This window comes from Haematobia irritans, chromosome 1 (genome assembly GCF_050003625.1).
Source record: "Haematobia irritans isolate KBUSLIRL chromosome 1, ASM5000362v1, whole genome shotgun sequence".
Lineage (NCBI taxonomy): Eukaryota > Metazoa > Arthropoda > Insecta > Diptera > Muscidae > Haematobia > Haematobia irritans.
The window spans coordinates 62,181,214-62,203,254 of NC_134397.1; the positions used below are offsets into that span (position 1 = coordinate 62,181,214).

Here is a 22,041-nt window from a genome sequence, read left to right on the forward strand (position 1 = left end):
TATGTTAAGAGTTTAATAATGCTCTCGGTGTTAATCAGGTTTACGTTTTCAATCAGGTCCCTTAGGTAAATTTTTCCTACAATTCTAGGATTGTCTCTATATGTTATCTACAAAAGACAACCACATTATTCTCGTCTACGAAGGTTTTCAACTTATATTCGCACTTACACACTCTCAAGAGTAAACGTCAAACGTAACAACGTATCGTCTCAACGGTGTGTGACTACAATTGCATGAGGCGTGTGTTTGAGTTTTTCGTGCGTGAGTACGGATTTTCTTTCCTTGAGTGTGAGTGAGTCCTACCAAAAATATCGTGTGTGAGTGTGCGTGAGTAAAATATTATTCACGTGCACACCTCTCCTCTGGGTAGGTAATTTAGGCGCAAGGACGAAGGTGAAGAAGTGAAAAATCGAATTGGCTCAATTTGAATGAAATTTTCATTGTATGACATACAAGGTATACACTGTTGTATCGTATATCTAATCATACCATAAACATAATCAGATATTAAAGATTTGCAAAAAAAACTCTTTAATGAGGAATTCACAATATTAAAACAAAATACAATACAATACTAACAGCAAAATAAATTGCACACAAAACTAATACATATACAGCTGAATGAAAAACACAATTTAACAAAAAAATTAATTATCATCAAATTCAGAACAAACCAACATAACTAATTCAACTTTGTTTTTTAATTTTCTTCCATTTCTTTGCAATGTCATTTGAATCGACGATATATCTTGAGCAGCACCCTTAGTCGATGATATAGAAATCCATAGAGATAAACCGAGTGTACTCATAACATCGCCTGGATCACCAGATTTTCATGCTCAAAACAGTAGTAGTGGTATTAGTAGTAGTGGCGGCAGTGGTCTTAACCTAAGACAAAGTGCGAATGTACGCAGCTACGAAGCCACCGGTGCCGCAGCAGCTACTCAACAACGTCTGGGACCAAAACACGTCTCGAGTGCCGCCAGTACAAGTAGCAATCAGTCGGTCAGTAGTTGCAGCAGCGGTAGTAGTAGTCACACATCACACACCCACCAAACACCACATCGAGCACCGACATCATCGTCGTCATCATCGATCCAAGGCGGAGCAGCAACTACGACGGCGGGCCATCATCATCACCATCATTGCCATCAAATACCACCACCGTCATCGCATTCGCCGTATACATATGGCTCAGGTTTGGGACCACAACAGCACCAACCGCATCATCAGCAACAACTCCTCCTCCTCCAACAGCAGCATCCGCACCACCAGTCGCATTTGCAACATCAACAGCATAACGCATTGGCAGGAGCTATGGTTGGACCCATACCCGCACACATTGAAGGTGAACTACAGATGAAATTGGGCTATGATCAAACGTCATTACAGTTGATTGTAACGATTGTTTGTGCTACTGGTTTGACGTTGCGTCAAACTGGTGTTGCCCGAAATCCTTATGCAAAAGTAAGTACATACACTATGAAAAAGAAATCCAAGTAATATTGAATGGATAAATTGTTTAGGTGAATGAAGATTTATTTCTAATTGTTTCGATTTAATGCTGCTAAAGTCACGGGATTGCTAATTTTTATCTGGTGTAGAATTATTTTGCACCTGTACTCAAAAAAAGTTTAGTTGGATCAAAATATTTTGACCTTCATTTAAGGTATGAGAGTCATGATTACCACCCCACTTTCTAAGCTATATAAAATAAAAATGATTATAGATATTTTTTATATAATTTGCATACTCTTGAGTGATATATTATCAAGGCTATTCATGTAGCAATAACAGGTTGGATGATAAGTCCCCGGTCTAACAAAGAAAAACACATTTTTTTGTCAAAATTCGTTTTTATACCCACCACCATAGAATGGTGACGGGGGTATAATAAGTTTGTCATTCCGTTTGTAACGCATCGAAATATCGATTTCCGACTATATAAAGTATATATATTCTTGATCAGGGAGAAATTCTAAGACGATATAACGATGTCCGTCTGTCCGTCTGTCTGTCTGTCTGTCTGTCTGTTGTAATCACGCTACAGACTTCAATAATGAAGCAATCGTGCTGAAATTTTGCACAAGCTCGTCTTTTGTCTGCAGGCAGGTCAAGTTCGAAGATGGGCTATATCGGTCCAGGTTTTGATATAGTCCCCATATAAACCGACCTCCCGATTTGGGGTCTTGGGCTTATAGAAATCGTAGTTTTTATCCAATTTGCCTGAAATTTGAAATCTGGAGGTATTTTATGACCATAAAGAGATGTGCCAAAAATGGTGAGTATCGGTCCACGTTTTAGTATAGCCCCCATATAGACCGATCTCCCGATTTTACTTCTTGGGCTTATAGAAACCGCAGTTTTTATTCAATTTACCTGAAATTTGAAATCTAGAGTTATTGTAGAACCACAAATACGTGTGCCAAAAATTGTGAGTATCGGTCCATATTTTGGTATAGCCCCCATATAGACCGATCTCCCGATTTTACTTCTTGGGCTTATAGAAAACGCAGTTTTTATTCAATTTACCTGAAATTGGAAATCTAGAGGTATTGTAGGACCACAAATACGTGTGCCAAAAATTGTGAGTATCGGTCTATATTTTGGTATAGCCCCCATATAGACCGATCTCCCGATTTTATCTTGGGCTTATAGAAACCGCAGTTTTTATTCAATTTATCCGAAATTGGAAATCTAGAGGTATTGTAGGACCACAAATACGTGTGCCAAAAATTGTGAGTATCGGTCCATATTTTGGTATAGCCCCCATATAGACCGATCTCCCGATTTTACTTCTTGGGCTTATAGAAACCGCAGTTTTTATTCAATTTACCTGAAATTGGAAATCTAGAGGTATTGTAGGACCACAAATACGTGTGCCAAAAATTGTGAGTATCGGTCCATATTATGGTATAGCCCCCATATAGACCGATCTCCCGATTTGGGGTCTTGGGCTTTAGAAACCGTAGTTTTTATCCAATTTGTCTGAAATTGGAAATCTAGAGGTATTTTAGGACCATAAAGGGGTGTGCCGAAAATGGTGAGTATCGATCCATATTTTGGTATAGCCCCCATATAGACCGATTCCCCAATTTTACTTCTTGGGCTTCTAGAATCCGAAGTTTTTATCCTATTTGCCTGAAATTGGAAATCTGGAGGTATTTTCGGGTCACAAAGAGGTGTGCCGAAAATGGTGAGTATCGGTCCATATTTTAGTATAGCCCCCATAAGAACGATCTCCCGATTTAACTCCTTGGGTTTCTAGAAACCGTAGTTTTTATCTGATATGCCTGAAATTGTAAATATTCTGGTATTTTAGGCTCATAAAAACGTGTATCGGATTAAGTTTTTATCGGTCCACTTGGTAATGCCTCCATATAGCCCGACTTCACTTCTTGAGGGTGTATAAGGCGCACTGATCATGAAAATTGCTTGAAACTCAATGTAAAATTTCCAGATTTTACTTCTACAGATTTAAGATTTCAAATCAAGACGTTATTTTATAATTTTCTTGCACACTTACAAGAGATGTTAATGATTCCTCTAAACCTCAAACAAAAATGGTTCTTATAAATCCAGAATCTGATATAGTCCTCATAGGTGAAATCTTTAAATTTATCTTCGGGTTGTGTCCTCAAGTCCTCAAGCCCTCCTGAAATTTCAAAGGAAACCCTAATATTTGGTTCATGGTGGTGGGTATTTAAGATTCGGCCCGGCCGAACTTACTGCTGTATATACTTGTTATTATTCAACATAGTTCCCTTCAAGAGCGATACATCGATTATAACGACCTTCCAATTTTTTGTTACCATTTTGATAGTCCTCCTTCGGTTTTGCCTCAAAATAGGCCTCAGTTTCGGCGATCACCTCTTCATTGCAGCCAAATTTTTTCCCTGCGAGCATCCTTCTGAGGTCTGAGAACAAGAAAAGTCTATGGGGACCAGATCTGTGCATTGTCTTGGTGGAACAGCACTTTTTTCTTCTTCATATGGAGCCGTTTTGCCGCGATTTCGACCTTCAAACGCTCCAATAAAAATATAATAGTCACTGTTGATGGTTTTTCCCTTCTCAAGATAATCGATAAAAATTACTCCTTGCGCATCCCAGAGGCCATTACTTTGCCAGCGGACTTTTGAGTCTTTCCACGCTTCGGAGACGGTTCACCGGTCGCTGTCCACTCAGCCGACTGTCGATTGGACTCAGGAGTGTAGTGATGGAGCCATATTTCATCCATTGTCACATATCGACGGAAAAACTCGGGTGTATTACGAATTAACAGCTGCAAACACCGCTCGGAATCATCAACACGTTGTTGTTTTTGGTCAAATGTGAGCTCGCGCGGCACAGAGCTTCCGCATATCCAAATATTGATGAATTCTATGACCAACACGTTCCTTTGATATCTTTAAGGCCTCTGCTATCTCGATCAACTTCATTTTACGGTCATTCAAAATCATTTTGTGGATTTTTCTGATGTTTTCGTCGGTAACCTTCTCTTTCGGGCGTTCACTGCGTTCACTGTCCTCCGTGCTCATTTCACCATGCTTGAATTTTGCATACCAATCAATTATTGTTGATTTCCCTGGGGCAGAGTCCGGAAACTCATTATCAAGCCAAGTTTTTGCTTCCACCGTAATTTTTCCCTTCAGAAAACAGTATTTTATCAAAACAAGAAATTGCTTTTTTTCCATTCTTTTCACAATACCAAAAGTTGCTTCACAAAAGACGCTCTATCGCTCAAACTAATTGACTTACAGACGTCAAATTTTGATACAAATCATTTGAAGGTTGGTACTATATAAAAATTATATGCATTTAATACTAGCGACGCCATCTATGTGTCAGACCGGGGACTTATCAGCCAACCTGTTATGAAAGCTGAGCTCAAGCCCTTTCTAATGAACCAAGTCTCTATACCCCACGCGGCTTAGCAAGCAAGCCAAATAGTAAAAATTCGAATTTGAAAAAGTAAATTCGTATTTAAAGTGATGGTTTGTATCTCGGCTAAGTTTTTGCTGCAAATTTCAAATTTGAATTTACCTTCACACATACGAGGGCAAGTCACTTCATAATTTTTCTGACGAGTAGCAGTCAAACGTATACAACATTTGTGAAGAAAAAAGTAAAAACAGTGTTTAATATTTGAATGAATTCTTGCCAAAAAAAAAATTGGAAATAACCAATTTTTATAATTAATGTATTCTCATACAGGGTGGCTGATATGTAATGCAACAAAGTATAGCGCTAGTCTTCACATTTTGTTTTAATTTTATTGTTCAAATGTAAAAATTGTCGCAAATAACCCCATATTTTAGAATCAGTCTCGATTTGTTACAAACTTCAAACGGCCGACAAAGCCATCACGTGCTTCCTAAAAAAATTAATAAAACCAAATCGATTCAAATTCGAGTGAGTGATTACAGGATCAATGCGTAGAATTCTTTAAGCTTGATCATCAAAACAATTTATCCATATCATCGATTATCTGTTTGTAAACCATTAATTATATTTTAATATTTTAGGTGTTCCTTTTACCCGATCGTGGTACAAAATCCAAACGACGCACGAAAACATTAGCCAGTACCTGTGAACCACGTTGGGGTCAAACATTTATCTACACTGGTCTAAGACGATGCGATTTGGCTGGCCGATATTTAGAGGTAATATTTAATAAAACGACGACTAACAACCACCAATCACCGCATTGTCAAACACTGCAATCGACTAAAGAAATCCCAATGATTTTTAATAAAAATATAAAATAAAATTCATTTTGAAATCTAGGTCACGCTGTGGGATTACGTGCGTTACGGTGCTAATGACTTTATTGGTGAAGTTGTCATTGATTTGGCCCATCATTCATTGGATGATGAAGCGGATTGGTACAAATTACAACCACATCAGGATACCTCATATCTAGTATGTTCAAAATATATTACTTGTGTTTTTTTTTTTGTTAGAAAAACTTAAACAATAATTTCATGAAAACAACAGATATAATATTACGTTAAATGTTTTAGAAATTTTTATTGATTTAAATATGTAATTGTTTAAGACAAATGGTATAAATTAATAAGCAAAATTAACAGATTCTAATGAATCAAATGATTGGGAATGAATATACGTTGATTTTGCTTTAAGGGTCCTTCACACCTAAAAATGGTCTAGAGTTTTTTTGGGCTTCCTTTAAGAATGCCTGGGATTATTTTTGATTTATATCTAAATGTGTGAAGGGCCCCTAATTAAATGAAAACCAGCGTAAGGTTTCATTTAATTTGCCACCATTTAAAGGAATTTAAAAGAAAATATTGTCACATGTTAAAAGTATAATGAAAGTGTAACGAGTTGGTTTTGAAGGGAAATAAATTTTACTGGTCTCTAAAAGCCATTTAAATGTATGGTTTGTAAAACATTAAAAAAATATTCTTTGATACCAAAATTCCCATTAAAAATCATTTCTCTTCACACCGTCTTATCATTTATGTAAATTCAATTTTCGTTTTGAGAAATTTAATTTAATATCACACAAAAACAAATCGTCTCCGTTCCCCTCGATGAAACAGATTTTATTTTAACTCATCTCATGCGTTTTTCTCCCAACCATAATTTTTGTTTTTCCCCTTTGTGTTTTTTTCCATTATTCTGTTGTTTTTCCTTGTAACTATATAGTTGCGCAGTTATGATTCATCACGAGATGTGGATATAGTGATTTTAACACCCAGTGATCATTTGTCACCACCCAGTACAACATCGCGTCACAGCGATTCGGATACAATGTCTGAAATTGATTTACAATCACAGCGCGATGGTGCCAGCATCTCATCGATGGGTAGTTCAGCAAGTACACCACCACCCGAGGTAACCTTAAACGAAATTAAAAAAAATAAATAAATAAAAACCAGAAATACTTCACCAAATACAAAACAGAAACAATCCAAGTTCCTACCAAATTTACTCTACTCTTTTGATAACAAAAAAAAAAAAACAAAAAACGAAATAAACCAAATTAAGTACCAGAAAATATAATCCTCTTTAATACTCAAAATGTTTGTTTGTTACTCGCTCTCTACTTTTCGAACTCTATTCTTCACTAAATGTGTCTATTAAAGTGTGTGTGTAATTCGATATATTTTTCTCTTTAGACACTCTTCAATCTAGCGTGGATTTACGTAGACCCTCTCTCTGTCTCTATCCATTTCTCTCTCTCAAAATCTCTTAATTCAGTCTTGCCACGAACAAAGACAATGAATGCAACTACAAACTATAACTCTTTGCCTTTCAAGTTCTCCACAAGTTAATAGTCACACACAGACCGAATATTTTCCTTAGGACCAAATACTCATTGTATATTAAACTCGTAACATATATAGTAATTTACAAATTTTCAAATTAATTGTATAATTGTTTGGTATGAAACAAATGTAAGGATCTTTTTATTACCAATGTGAAAAATTCCTTGAATACAAATCGTTTGAATTAAATTTTATAAAATGGCTTTTTTGGCATTACTTTTTTAGAATTTCTGAGTGTGTGTGTATGTTATTCTTTGTTGAAATCATTCATCTGATCATTAACATATTTCACTAAAATGCATTTTTAATTTTCATAGGAAATATGCAATAAGTTAGCAATCTCAACAAATAGCTCATGGACCTCAAGACATAAGCGTTAATATAAAACTTAGTGCGTGCGAAAGATTTTTTTGTTTTGTTTGTTTGTTGTTATTTGTCAAAAAATAGCTTCCAAAAAAGTATTTTGAATAACCAACTTGTGATACAGAATTAGTGCAAATTATTATCATATCCAATGGATTTCACATGGATTTGTCATAGAGCGAATATACTCTAATTTGGGTTCATTGGACTGCTTTAGAAGTTATGTCTAGGAAGTTCGGCCGGGCCGATTCTTAAATACCCACCATCGTGAATCAAATACTATAGTTTCCTTTGAAAACTCTTTGTCGTATCGGGTTACTTGGAAATGTCTAGAATTCTAGAGCGATTTGACGACACATACTCTCCCAAATAGATCGGTTCAAATGGTATCCTTCTCGAAGTTCAATTTAAAGTTTCTACTTGGAGATTACATCATATTCTGAATTTATAACAAACATTTATATACAACACAAAAAAATCTTATAAAATAATGTCTTTCATATAATTTGAAATTTAAATTATTTAAATGTTTACCCACATTACTCGAATGAGCATGATATGGAAAATGGGAATCGAAAATTTTCTTCTACATCCTCAAAAAGAAAATCGATTTTGTAACATATACTGCTTTAAGCATATATATTTTCAAAATTTGTGCAAACTAAAAATTGTGCCAGCATATTTTATGCTTCACCCTACACTCAAAAAAAGTTTACTCGGATCCAAAGATTTTGACCTTCGTTTAAAGATTTTGGTATTTATTCCGAGCCAAAGATGCAGCTTCTTTAAAATAAAGACAACTTTTAGCGACCTCTTCGGCATTAAATCTAGTATCAATAAAATTAAAATTAGCATACAGATATCTTTTGACGATTTTTTTTTCAAATGCCAGTTTAAAAATTCAAATTGTTACTTCAAAGTAAAAAATGTTTTCTTAATTCCAAAGAAACTTTAAACCACAGATGCCAAATCCTCAAAATAAGTCTTAGCCTATATTTGAAGAGTTTTTATCTTATATCCAAAGATTCAATATTTCAATTAATTTGAAGACAATTTCTTTTAAATTTGTGTCCTAAGATTAGAAGAGTTTTTGAAACAAAGATTATAAACTTTGTTTTAATTAAAATTTCATTATTTTAAAGAAATTTGTCCTTAATATTTTGTAAATTTCACATTCTAAAATTTAGGTTGCGTTATCTTTATATCACGTAAATATTTTTTTCAGTGTAGGTATATATTTTTAAGGCTTATCCACATAACAAATATGTCTTCCAAACATATCACCATTTTCTCTCATTTAATTCTCTCACTGTGTTATGTTGATGCATTTTTTATCTCTATACGTCGTCATCTTTATCCTTTTCTCTACTCGTATTCTCTCTTGCCTTATCTGACGTTTCTAAACAAATATATGTTTATAGGAAATTTCAAAATTAATATATGTTTGCATATTATATTTAAGGAAATGTGATGTCCCAAACATAATATGTTCTAACATATTAACATATACTAGTTTATGAGCATTATGTGCATGCTCTTAAAAATATTATGCTAAAAATTTGAGTTCCAAACATATGGTTTTTACACCGAAACATATGAAAACCAGTCCTTTTTATACGTGTAGTATCCTGCAATTTGAATGATCAGTGCGTCTTCTATAGCCTCAAGTAGTTAAGTCAGAAGACCGCTGTATATGAGGATTATATTTCCAATATAAACCAAATTCGTCACAGGTCTCTTTGAATCTAACTATCTCTAAATGTTCAATATCAGTAAAATCACATAAAACTTGCGATTTCTAGAATTCAAAGGAGTCAAATCGGAAGATCGCTATATATGAGGGGAATACAATGAAGTAATATCGGGATATTGGTCTACATGGGTACTATACACAGATGGACAGATACAAACCATATTTGGCACACCTACTTGTGGTCCTAAAAAACCTCTAGATTTCCAATTTCAGGCAAATTGAATATAAACTATACATTCTAGAACTATAAGATCCCATCTCGAGAGGGGATTTATATGGGGACTATATCGAAAAATGAACCAAAATACACCATTTTCGGCACACCACTTTATGGTCCTAAAATACCTCTAGATTTCCAATTTCAGGCAAATTGGATGAAAGCTAGGTTTTCTATAAACCCAAGAAAGACCCCAAATCGGGAGGTCGTTTATGGGGTCTATATCAAAATTTGGACCGATATAGCACATCTTCGAACTTGACCTGCCTGCAACCAAAAAACAATTCTCGGCCAAATTTCAGGACGATAGCGCCATTATTGAAAGCTGTAGCGTGATTACAACAGACTGACCGACATGGTTATATCGTCTTAGAATTTCTCCCTGATCAAGAACATATACATATTTTGATATGCTACAAATGGAATGGGAAACTTATTATATCCCCATCACCAAAAATTTCAGACCAAGAAGTCAAATCGGGCGATTGGTCTATATGGAGGCTATAGCAAATACACATCATATTCAGAATATCTATTAGTGGCCTAAAATATCTCTAGATTTCCAATTTGAGGCAAATCCAATAAAAATTTCCGTGTAAAAACCTGCACCGATATAATTAATCTTCAACCATCGAAATTATGTGTAGAAAAAAAAACGAATCTGTGCCTACTTTTGGGACAATAGCCCCATTATTGACGGTTGTAGTGTGATTACAACAGACAAACAGACGGCCATGCTTATATCGTTTTAGAATTTTTCCTTGATCAAGAATATATACACCCGATTTAGTCGTAAATTTATAATTCGAAATTTATATATTCTATATGTCAATTAGGAACTTAACTGCTGAAATTTTTTCAGTTAAAGTTAACCGGAGAAAAGATATTTGCAATTTACTTTTGGCTAACTTGGGGTTAAAGCCTAACGGATCTACATGAAAAAGACCGTTAATTATACAAAATTTAAAAATTCACATTAAACGACAACACAGTGCAATTTCTAAGACTTATCCATAAGAATTTCCTCGGAAGTAGGACTCATATCTGTGGCTTGGTGCTAAAAGGGCCAATGTCAAAATATTCAGTTTTGAGATAATTGAACTTGAATGTTTTAACAAAAACTATTTTAACTACAGCAGCCACTGTTTCATTCCATACGTGGCATATAGAAGATGACATTCTTCCCAACGTTTGGTAGATGGTAAGGTTAAATGTCCACAGTTGACGTTTATAAAAGGGCCAAAGTAGGCATTTGCCCTTTTAGCATTAAGTTTTATAGATGAGTTCATAATGACATTGGCCATCTTTACGCTTATTTAACCCCTTCTGTGTAAAACTTAAGATTGACTGTTTTATAATTATGAAAGAGAGCAAAAAAAAAAGAAATCGAATGCAATAATTAACTCAAAACAGCAAAATATTGACATTGGACCTTTTAGCACCAATCCACAGATATAAAGGAACGTTTATGGAACAACTTCAATTTTTTTTTGCTGAGATCCTTTGATTTTCCGATGTACAAAAAAGCTAGACTGGAAAGAGTCAAGAAATTGCTTCGCTTGCACATAAGTGGTCAGTTACCAAATTTCAGCTGTCCTAAAGAATGTATTGTAGCCCGAAATTCGGAATATTTTCTATATTTCGACTGCAGACCATGGACATTACAGCAGGACTCAGCACGCTTCAACCAAGGAAGTTCCTACCATCATTTTTGCCGCCCAATGGCTACCAAAGTTTCCGTATCTTAATCCAGTTTGTACATTTTGGAGAATAAGGTTAGCACAAAAAATACCAAAGATTGAATAAGTCCCAGAGATAGTCTGTATCAAGCTTTTTTAGGTTTGCGACTGTTACAAAGTTGTAAACGTCACATACGCGTCGTAAATGTAGAAAAAATAGCAAACGTCGCCAACTCAAAATACTTCAATCACTTCAGCTAGGAAGCGAATTATATCCATGATATGCGCGAAGAAGTTTCAATTCTCAGGAATGTCCAAAAAGAAACTTGAGAATAGAGTTATTTCAATTGGAGACTTCAAGCCAAAATTACTATGAACTACACCCTCAAAAAAAACGGTTCTCTAACATATACCCCAAACACATTTTGCTTCGAGCATATATATTTTCAGGATTGGTCCAAACATTTTTACATTTATATTTACAAACATTTTATGTCCCAAACATAATATGTTCTAACATATTAACATATATGTCCCAAATATGTTATGCTAGTTTATGAACATTAAATGCTTGCTCTCAAAAATATTGTGTTAAAAAATTTGAATTCCAAACATATAATTTTTACACCCAAACATATGAAAAACGGTCTTTTTCGTCCGTGTACTTGGTGGCGCAGTAAACGAGACGGTCGGTATTCGCTTATCTTTTCTTTCCCTAATTTCTGCAGAAACTGGAAGGAAGGAAAACTACTTAAGTCTTGCATAACTGAATTTTCGTTTAGAGAGAATTTTATAAAATCATTTTTTGGCTTATTAGACCCAATTTCCATACAAATTAAACATTTTCAAAATTGTACCTAGTCATTCGCTAATGCAACTAAGACACATTATGAACATTATGGACCACGCAAAACAAGAATAGTTTGAAGTTGCGAATGAAATGAAAATGAAATAACGCCTTGATTTAAAATCTAACATCTGTAGATTTTTACCAGAAACTCTGGAAACTTTAATTCAGTTTCAAGCAATTTTCATTATCAGTGCACATGGACCGATGTGGGATATACCAAAACCTGGACCAATACTCACCATTTTTAGCACACCTCTTTATGGTCCTAAAATACCTCCAGATTTCAAATTTCAACCAAATTGGATAATAACTACGGATTCTAGTAGCACAAGAAGTAAAATCGGGAAATCGGTCTATATGGGGGCTATACCTAAACATCAACCGATAGTCACCATTTTTGGCACACCTCTTTATGGTGCTAAAATACCTCTAGATTTCCAATTTCAGGTGCATTGGATAGAAACTATCGATTCTAGAAGCCCTGGAAATATAATCGGAAGACCGGTCTATATGGGGGCTATACCAAAACATGAACCGGTACTCACCATTTTTGGCACACCTCTTTGTGGTCATAAGATACCTCTAGATTTCCAATTTCAGGCAAATTGGATAGAAACTAATTTCTCCCTGATCAAGAATATACATACTTTATATAGTCGGAAATCGATATTTCGATGTGTTACAAACGGAATGACAAACTTATTATACCCCCGTCACCATTCTATGGTGGTGGGTATAAAAATATTCACAATTTCTTTAATTCAAAATTAGGGTTTTTACATTAGGTTTACGACTTTTGCGACATACATATTATACCATCGTAAAAGTATGTCACAAAAGTCACAGTTTACGATAGGCCAACCCTGATAATCTCAAGAAGGTAACTTGTCGTAAATTGTCCAAAATACTGCAGAGTACCTTTCGTGCAGTATATAATGACTTCGTCGGCCATTTTATGGCCATAATTCGTGTCATAGTTTGACATTTCGAACACATCTAAACTGATTCTAAAATAACATGTTATTTCAATTTTAAATAGTGCTAAACATGCTGTTAGAAAGTTGTTTGTACTTTAATTATTATTTTTTTATTTTATTATTTACTATTTTTTTTTATTAAGGACTTTTTATATCCATTGAAGGAAATGTTAACGTAAGGCATTTAAATTTTTTTAAGGGCCAAAATAGTGTCATCAAAACATAACAATAGACAAACGTTGTTATTAGAAGAATTTCAGAAACGTTTGTGAGAATCGTTTAGTTTGAAACGACTTTCACACACCTTTTATAAGTATGGAATTTTTTTTCGCTCGAATTTCTTAAAGAATAGATGTAAAAGTTAATTAGAACCGTTTGTTTTGTGAGTTGCATAAAATGAAGAATGTTTAACAACGTTTATGTAGTCCATGTAGCTGATTTGGATTAGATTAGGATTTGGAGTCTACGTGTGACTTAAAACGTCGTAGCATAATTCGCCTGGTTCACCTAGTTCAACCGATCCATTCCATTGTCTTTGAAATATATCATGACATTTCATTTTTGTTACAAAGCCTGCATTATTGACATCTTGAAAATCATTTGGAAAATTTTCATTTCGTTTCGAAATTTTAGATTGGATTTCTTTATTCTGGAACTGTATTTGTTTTGATCAATGTTGTGTAAATTTTGTTTCTCTCAAAACCACAACTCTAAGCTAAGAAAAAAAAAACGCAATAAAAAAAAAAACAAAACAAATAAAAAGAGCTACAAAACACCTTATTCTCCTTTCTTATAAAAGAGTAAAACAAAAGCAAAAAAATCAATTATAAAAGAAAAACACAAATTTGTGAAAAAGAATAATAAGAATTATTTAAATAAGCATTTATATAATATTGTAATATATTGAAATAATTCGTCTATAGAAAAAAAACATTTATAAGGTTTAAAAATAATAAGAGAAAAAATACAAGGAGAACACATTGTAAAGAAACTTTATTCTTTATACAACATAATTTTTTGTATAACTAAATGTGTATAAAGCTTTTATATAATTTGTAAAGGTTTTAAGCACTGTAATTTTAATATTCATTTTCAAAACGAAAGCACTAATGCATGTCTGTGTGGCTTACAAATCTTTACCATTTAATATATAAAAGAGAAAAAATATATATATTAGTTAGCTTTCAAAATTTTGCTTTATATTCAAATGCTTTTTGTTTATTGAAAAGCTTCATCAATGTTTAATTGCTGTATATGTAGTGAATATTATAGTATTTTCACATATTTCCAAGCACACAAAATTCTGCAAAAACAACAACTTAAAGTTTTGTCTTTTTATATAACACATAATTTTTTCATAAAAATTTATCCCAAACACACACACACAAATTTAAAAATCTTTATTTTACATAATTCAATATATCCATTCTATTGTCTGTGTCTTCTTTTTTTTGTCATTTTCCCTTTTTCAAAATAAATCTCAAATTTGTCCATTTCCTTGTCTATTTCCTCTTGTGTGCAAAATATTATCCATCCTATGTCCCCTCTATATTAATAATAAAATTCTCTTATATACAAAATCCTCCCCTTTTCCATTGTCTTTGGTGTAAATAAATTGTTTTTAATTATCCCTCTGCCTGCATCCGCAACTAATATCAACCCTATTCCAAAATGTCCCTTTACCTAGATTGATTTACAAGAGCGTCGTTCAAGACGTGATATGTCACCTCAAGGTCGAAAAAGAGTGGCCGGCATGGTAGCTCGTGATTATCGTACCGTTTCGGGAATTGGACAAAGTTATCACAATCAGGTTTGCCATTTCATTGTTTATGTTTAAAAAATACAATTAAAAAAACTAAAGTACATACATCACTGTCTGCATATGGCAAAATACTTATTTAGGCAAAAAGAAATTCGTGATTTCAATGAAAATTATCTTTTAAATTAAGCCAATGAAACCTTTTCGTAAATATAATGTAATTTTTCGTTATAGTAATGAATTATTTCATAAGTATTGGAATATTTCATACAATTAATGAACAATTTCATTATTGTAATGAAAATGTTTCATTATATTAAAGAAGAACTTCAATGGCTCAAGTTGAATGAGGCTTTCTTTGTGAGCACTATATCTGAAATATAGAAATGTTCTTAAATCATCATTAAGGAGTAAAAACAAATTTTAGATCATCATTAAGGAACAAAAGCAAATGCTAATATCATAAAAGATGGGGTTTTCTTCTTTAGCATAGGATAGAATATTTTACAATACTAATTTCCATTTTAAATTAATACAAACCCCTTTTTAAAAAACTATACATTTTTATACATTTTAATTCTAACGATATAGCCGATTTAAAAAAAAAAATAATTTCAACACTTTAAAGGTTTCAGTCTGAACAAGTATATACGGCCGTAAGTTCGGCCAGGCCGAATCTTATGTACCCTCCACCATGTATTGCGTAGAAACTTCTACGAAAGACTGTCATCCACAATCGAATTACTTGGGTTGTGGTATCTTAAAACTTCTTAACATCGTTTTCTAAATTGTGAGTTAGTCCCTTTGTGGTATATATTAGACAAAAAAGGTATGTATAGGTAAGTCTACAAATAATTACGAATCGATATGGACTTTTGAACGGTACGTAGAGAGCCAGAATTGAAATATGGGGGTCTCTTATATGGGGGCTATGTACAATTATGAACTTGATATGGACCAATTTTTGTGTGATTGGGGATCGATTTATCACAGGGCTATATATAACTATTGACCGATATGAACCTAGTTAGACATGGTTGTTAACGGCCATATACTAGCACAATGTACCAAATTTGAACTGACTCGGATCAAATTTGCTCCTCCAAGAGGCTCCAAAACCAAATCTCGCGATCGGTTTATATGGGGGCTTTATATGATTATGGCCTGATATGGACCACTTTTGGCATGGTTGTTAAATATCATACACTACCACCACGTACCAAATTTCAACCAGATCGGATGAATTTAGCTTCTGCAAAAGGCACCGGAGGTCAAATATGGGGATCGGTTTATATGGGAGCTATATATAATTATGGACTGATATGAACTAATTCCTGCATGGTTGTTTGATACCATATACTAACATCACGTACCAAATTTCAACTGAATCAGATGAATTTTGGTCTTCCAAGAGGCTCCGGAGGTCAAATCTGGTGATCGGTTTATATGGGGGCTATATATAATTATGGACCGATGTGGCCCAACTTTTCCATGGTTGTTAAATACCATATACTAACACTAAGTACCAAATTTCAGCCGGATAGGATGAAAGTTGCTTCTCTTAGAGGCTCCGCAAGCCAAATTTGGGGGTCCGTTTGTATGAGGGCTATACGTAAAAGTGGACCGATATGGCCCATTTGCAATACCATCCGACCTACACTAATAACAACTACTTGTACCAAGTTTCAAGTCGATATCATGTTTCGTTCGGAAGTTAGCGTGATTTCAACAGACGGACGGACGGACATGCTCAGATCAGATGAATTTTGGTATTCCAAGAGGCTCCGCAAGCCAAATTTGGGGGATCGGTTTATATGGGGGCTATATATAATTATAACCCGATTTGGATCAATTTTTGCGTGGTTGTTAGAGGCCATATACTAACACTATGTACCAAATTTCAGCCGGATCGGAAAAAAATTTGCTTCTCTTAGTGGCTCCGCAAGCCAAATAGGGGGGTTCGGTTTATATGGGGGCTATATATAATTATGGACCGATGTGGACCAATTTTTGCATGGTCATTAGAGACACCATGTACCAAATTTCAGTCGGATCGGATGAAATTTGCTTCTCTTAGAGGCTCCTCAAGCCAAATCGGGGGATCGGTTTATATGGGGGCTATATATAATTATGGACCGATGTGGACCAATTTTTGCATGACCATTAGAGACCATATACTAACACCATGTACCAAATTTCAGCAGGATCGGATGGAATTTGTTTCTCTTAGAGGATCCGCAAGCCAAATTTTGGGGTCTATATGTAAAAGTGGACCGATATGGCCCATTTGCAATACCATCTGACCTACATCAATAACAACTACTTATGCCAAGTTTCAAGTCGATAGCATGTTTCGTCCGGAAGTTAGAGTGATTTCAACAGACGGACGGACGGACATGCTCAGATCGACTTAGAATTTAACCACGACCCAGAATATATATGCTTTATGGGGTCGCCCACCCATCCTATGGTGGAGGGTATAAAAAGAAGTGATCTAGCAATTTTATAATAACAGGTAACAAACTGTCAGTTTATAGCATAGATTTAAATATTCGTTAGAAATTTTAGAAATTTAAAGGTTTCAGTCTGAAAAAGAAGTGATCTCAAAATTTTACAATAACAGGTAACAACTGTCAGTCCAAAAGAGTTTATAGAATAGGTTTAAACATTCGTTAGAAATTTAGAAAACCTGCCTATTTATATTGTTTACACTTCAAATGTATTCTTTAATATCAAATATTAATCTCCTTCCACATCAAATTACATAATTCCTTTCGAAATTAAATGAAAGCTTTTTATATCAAAACAAATATCTTTTAAAAGTAAGGCAAAGTTTCAAACCCATTCGAAAACAATTTCTATACCTTTTGCTACTATTAATGTATCTTGTCTATAATTTGCTTGAAAAAAAAATGAGTTAAAATTTATGTCATACCAGATTCAAGACCAATAAAATTTAGGTAAAATATACTACTTTAAAATAATCATAAACAACTTTGTGAGAAATTTTGTAAAATTGTGTACTTCGCCCCAGCAAAAAAAAAATAATATTTAGAAGCTTATCTGAATAAACCACCTTGCTAATTTTCAGCATTAATCTTTCTTTGGTTTACGCTCTTCATGAGATTCTAACGTGCGATTTTATTTCCAATAATTCCTCCTCCATTGCGGATTGAATAGTTTTCAATTCTATAAGACGGTGTCACGTTAGTATAGATATCAAGAGTGATATCTGAGAGTTTTGCTATATTTGGTAGGTGTTGTTGCAATCCTTGCAATTCTCTCATCGCACATTCACCATCATAACAGCCTTCTCACGTAGTAGCCAGAGGCACATCAACATATTCTAGTTCTCCTGGAATAAGTAACTCATATGCTTCGCAGTAACCTTGCATGTTGCTGTGATCAGACAACCATATTGGGCAAATATTGCACTGCTGAACCATCTCGTTAAGATATTTGGAGCAGTCTATGGCCGTTTTCGTGTTGAGGAATACTTTATTGCATGTTGGAAAGACGTTTCGACAGAGTGTAATCCACTTCCTTTGGCACATTTGGCATTATTTTGAGAAATAGTGCCAGATTATCCCTAATGTTGGGAGCCACCGTGGTGCAATGGTTAGCATGCCCGCCTTGCATACACAAGGTCGTGGGTTCGATTCCTGCTTCGACCGAACACCAAAAAGTTTTTCAGCGGTGGATTATCCCACCTCAGTAATGCTGGTGACATTTCTGAGGGTTTCAAAGCTTCTCTAAGTGGTTTCACTGCAATGAGGAACGCCGTTCGGACTCGGCTATAAAAAGGAGGTCCCCTGTCATTGAGCTTAATATGGATTCGGGCAGCACTCAGTGATAGGAGAGAAGTTCATCAGTGTGGTAGCAGTTTATTTCCTAACTAGAGTTCGTTAGCTAACGTAGCACTAACGGAGCTTCATAAAAATGGGGGTAAAAGAAGTAGTCGTTTAGATAACTGACATTGTGATAAAAAGAATTAGATAGCAACAAGTATATACAGAAGTAAGTTCGGCCGGGCCGAATCTTAGATACCCATCACCATGAATCAAATATACTAGTTACTTTTGAAAATTTCAGGGGGGTTTGGTGACAGATATTTTCCCAAGCAGATCAGTTCAACCAGTACACTTTCCGAAGATAAATGTAAAGATTTTATCTATGAAGACTAGATCAGATTCTGGACTTAATAAATCCATTCTTTGTTTCAGTTTTAGAGGAATCATAAACATCTATTGTAAGTGTGCAAGAAAATGATAAAATAACGCCTTGATTTAAAATCTAAAATCTGTAGATTTTTACCCCACTTAAATATTTAAATGATTACGAGAAGTAAAATCTGGAAATTTTGCATTCAGTTTCAAGAAATTTTCAGGATCAGTGCACCTTCTGTACCCTCAAGATCAGAAATCGGTCTATACGGAGGCCTCACCAAATGGACCGATAAAAACTAAATCGTATACACTTTTTTGTGGATCTAAAATGCCAGTATATTTTTAATTTGTGGCAAATCGGATAAAAACTACAATTTGTAGAAACCCTAGGAGTTAAATCGGAAGATCGGTCTAATGCGGACCATGCCAAAAACATGGAGGGATATACACAATATTCAGCACATCTAATTGTAGTTTTAGAATCTAGACCCCAAATCGGAAGGCCGGTTTGTACGGGGGCTGTACCAATTTCTGGTAAATTAGATAAAAACTACGGATTCTAGAAGCCCAAGAAGTAATAACTGAAGATCGGCCTATATGGAGTCTATACCAAAACATGGACCGATACTCACCATTTTCGGTACACCTCTTTATGGTCCTAGAATACCTCTAGATATCCAATTTCAGGCAAATTTGATAAAAACTACGGATTCTAGAAGTCCAAGTAGCAAAATCGGGAGATCGGTCTATATGGGGACTATATCAAAACATGGTGCGATAATCACCGTTTTCGGCACACCTCTTTATGGTCCTAGAATACTTCTAGATTTCCAATTTCAGGCAAATTGGATAAAAACTATGGATTCTAGAAGCCCAAGAATTCAAATCGGGAGATCGGTCTATATGGGGGCTATATCAAAACATGGTCCGATAATCAGCATTTTCGGCACACCTCTTTATGTTTCTAGAATACTTCTAGATTTCCTATTTCAGGCAAATTGGATAAAAATTATGGTTTCTATAAGCCCAAGACCCCAAATCGGGCCTATGTAGCCCATTTTCGAACTTGGCCTGCGTACAGACAAATGACGATTCTGTGCCAAATTTCAGGACGATAGCTCCATTATTGAAGACTGTAGCGTGATTACAACAGACAGACGTACAGCCGGACATGCTTATATCGTCTTAGAATTTCTTCCTGATCCAGAATATATACACTTTATATAGTCGGAAATCGATATTTCGATGTGTTACAAACGGAATGACAAACTTATTACACCAAAGTTACCATTCTATGGTGGTGGGTATAAAAAGTTTTGAGAACATGGTAAGGATTTATTTATTTCAAAAAATTGCATCCTTGATGTTTGATTACTTTGGAGTTATTTTGGATATCGATTGAATTTTAAGGTAGACATTTATCTCGTAATAATCCATAAAATGGAAAATCGTACTTTTAATTTAATCCCACAAAATTGCAAAGAAACCGTGTCTTTGATTTTGGAAAAAAAACTGATTTTTTTTGAGTATATAAAACGAATACAGATCAAAAATTGATTCATTTTAGTCTCCAAATATGCAATCATAGGTACAAATTCACTTTCTATTATTTTACTTTTAAATTCTCAATCCTAAACATCTATTAACCCTCCTGATTTGTAGTTAACCTAACAAATAGAAGAGCACATTTCGCTTATTCCCTTCAAAAATATTGGAACACATATTAGTTTCACCTTCGATTCCTATTAAAATATTTAAATTACTTTCCTTTATACCAACCCAAGCTGTACCAAAGGCTAACTTATTATTGCTATTTTGAAAAGTTCAAATTTTTCCTTCAACTCTAAATGTGAATTTCTTCAAGCTTTTTATTAATTTCGAACGTTACCTTTTATTCCATTAAATTTTTGTGTAGATTTTAGAAACCATAAACAGAAAATATATAACTTCCCACCTTCACCACTTATGTTTTAAGTCGGTTACAAGTTTATTATGAGTTTTATAATTTATAACTAAAGTTAAGGAATATATCAATTATTCAAAAAAATATAATTAAACATCTATATAAATTTTTTTACATTTTGATTATTCAACAATGCCAATCGAAATATAAACTTATATAATTTATCATTTCAATAGAAAATTTTTGTATAATACTAAATTTTAATATCCTATATCATTTGCTTTCCATCGTTTCCTTGCACGTTATGTGTTATAGGCTCCCGGTGCTCAAAGTGGTTATTTTCGTCGTAATGGTGTTCCAACCACTGGTCCCGGTGGCATGAGTCTAAATCAACGCAGTCATTCGGCAGCCCCCGGTGATGCTTACCACAGCGGTTATTATCGCAGTACAAGTCCAAGGCGTGGTTCCCTGTCACCACCAGAATATCGAGGTCACGATATAGGTAGTATACCACCATATAGTGGTGCGACCTCAATTGTCACGCCCTATGATAGTGGTGTAGGCACGTCATCATCGCAACAGCAACGTTTTCAATCGCGTTCGGCGACTGCCACACCAACGGGTTCACCAAAAAAGAGACAACTGCCAAAGGTAAGTAGATAATGAATAATGAAATACAAACTTTTAAGTTTTACATGAAAGCCATTTCCAATTTTTTTTGTACATTCAGACACTTTCGACTGCGAATTTTCGTTTGATTCATTTTGTCTGATAAAACCACAATCGTTATAACAGTTATCATAGGTGTGAGGAAAGTGATAACTGATAGCGTTTATTAATTAGGCACTAGCAGAATATACAATATGATCACGAACTTAGAGATACAAAAGTCGAAAATCGACTATTCGAAGTCGCCTTTTTAAAATCTTCAAATTCCACTAATCCGACTGTTGATAATTTTTTAAGAATCGACTAATCAATTCTTGATGTTGAATTTTTAACCAAAAAGTCTATAGTGGAAACCAATAATCGATTTTTCGGCTTTTCAATTATTCACTTTTAATCAAAAATCGATTTTC

General features: G+C 34.4%; 1 protein-coding gene across 1 annotated transcript in view; it reads left to right on the forward strand.

Moving 5' to 3' along the window:
• Rim (Rab3 interacting molecule) overlaps positions 1 to 22,041 on the forward strand; it is a 196,056-nt gene that overhangs the window by 126,009 nt on the left and 48,006 nt on the right. The window contains exons 10-15 of the mRNA XM_075290574.1: positions 758 to 1,467; positions 5,526 to 5,663; positions 5,788 to 5,922; positions 6,673 to 6,861; positions 14,822 to 14,944; positions 21,278 to 21,613. Coding sequence (XP_075146689.1) covers positions 758 to 1,467; positions 5,526 to 5,663; positions 5,788 to 5,922; positions 6,673 to 6,861; positions 14,822 to 14,944; positions 21,278 to 21,613 — 1,631 coding nt within the window. The remainder of the gene's footprint in view (positions 1 to 757; positions 1,468 to 5,525; positions 5,664 to 5,787; positions 5,923 to 6,672; positions 6,862 to 14,821; positions 14,945 to 21,277; positions 21,614 to 22,041) is intronic.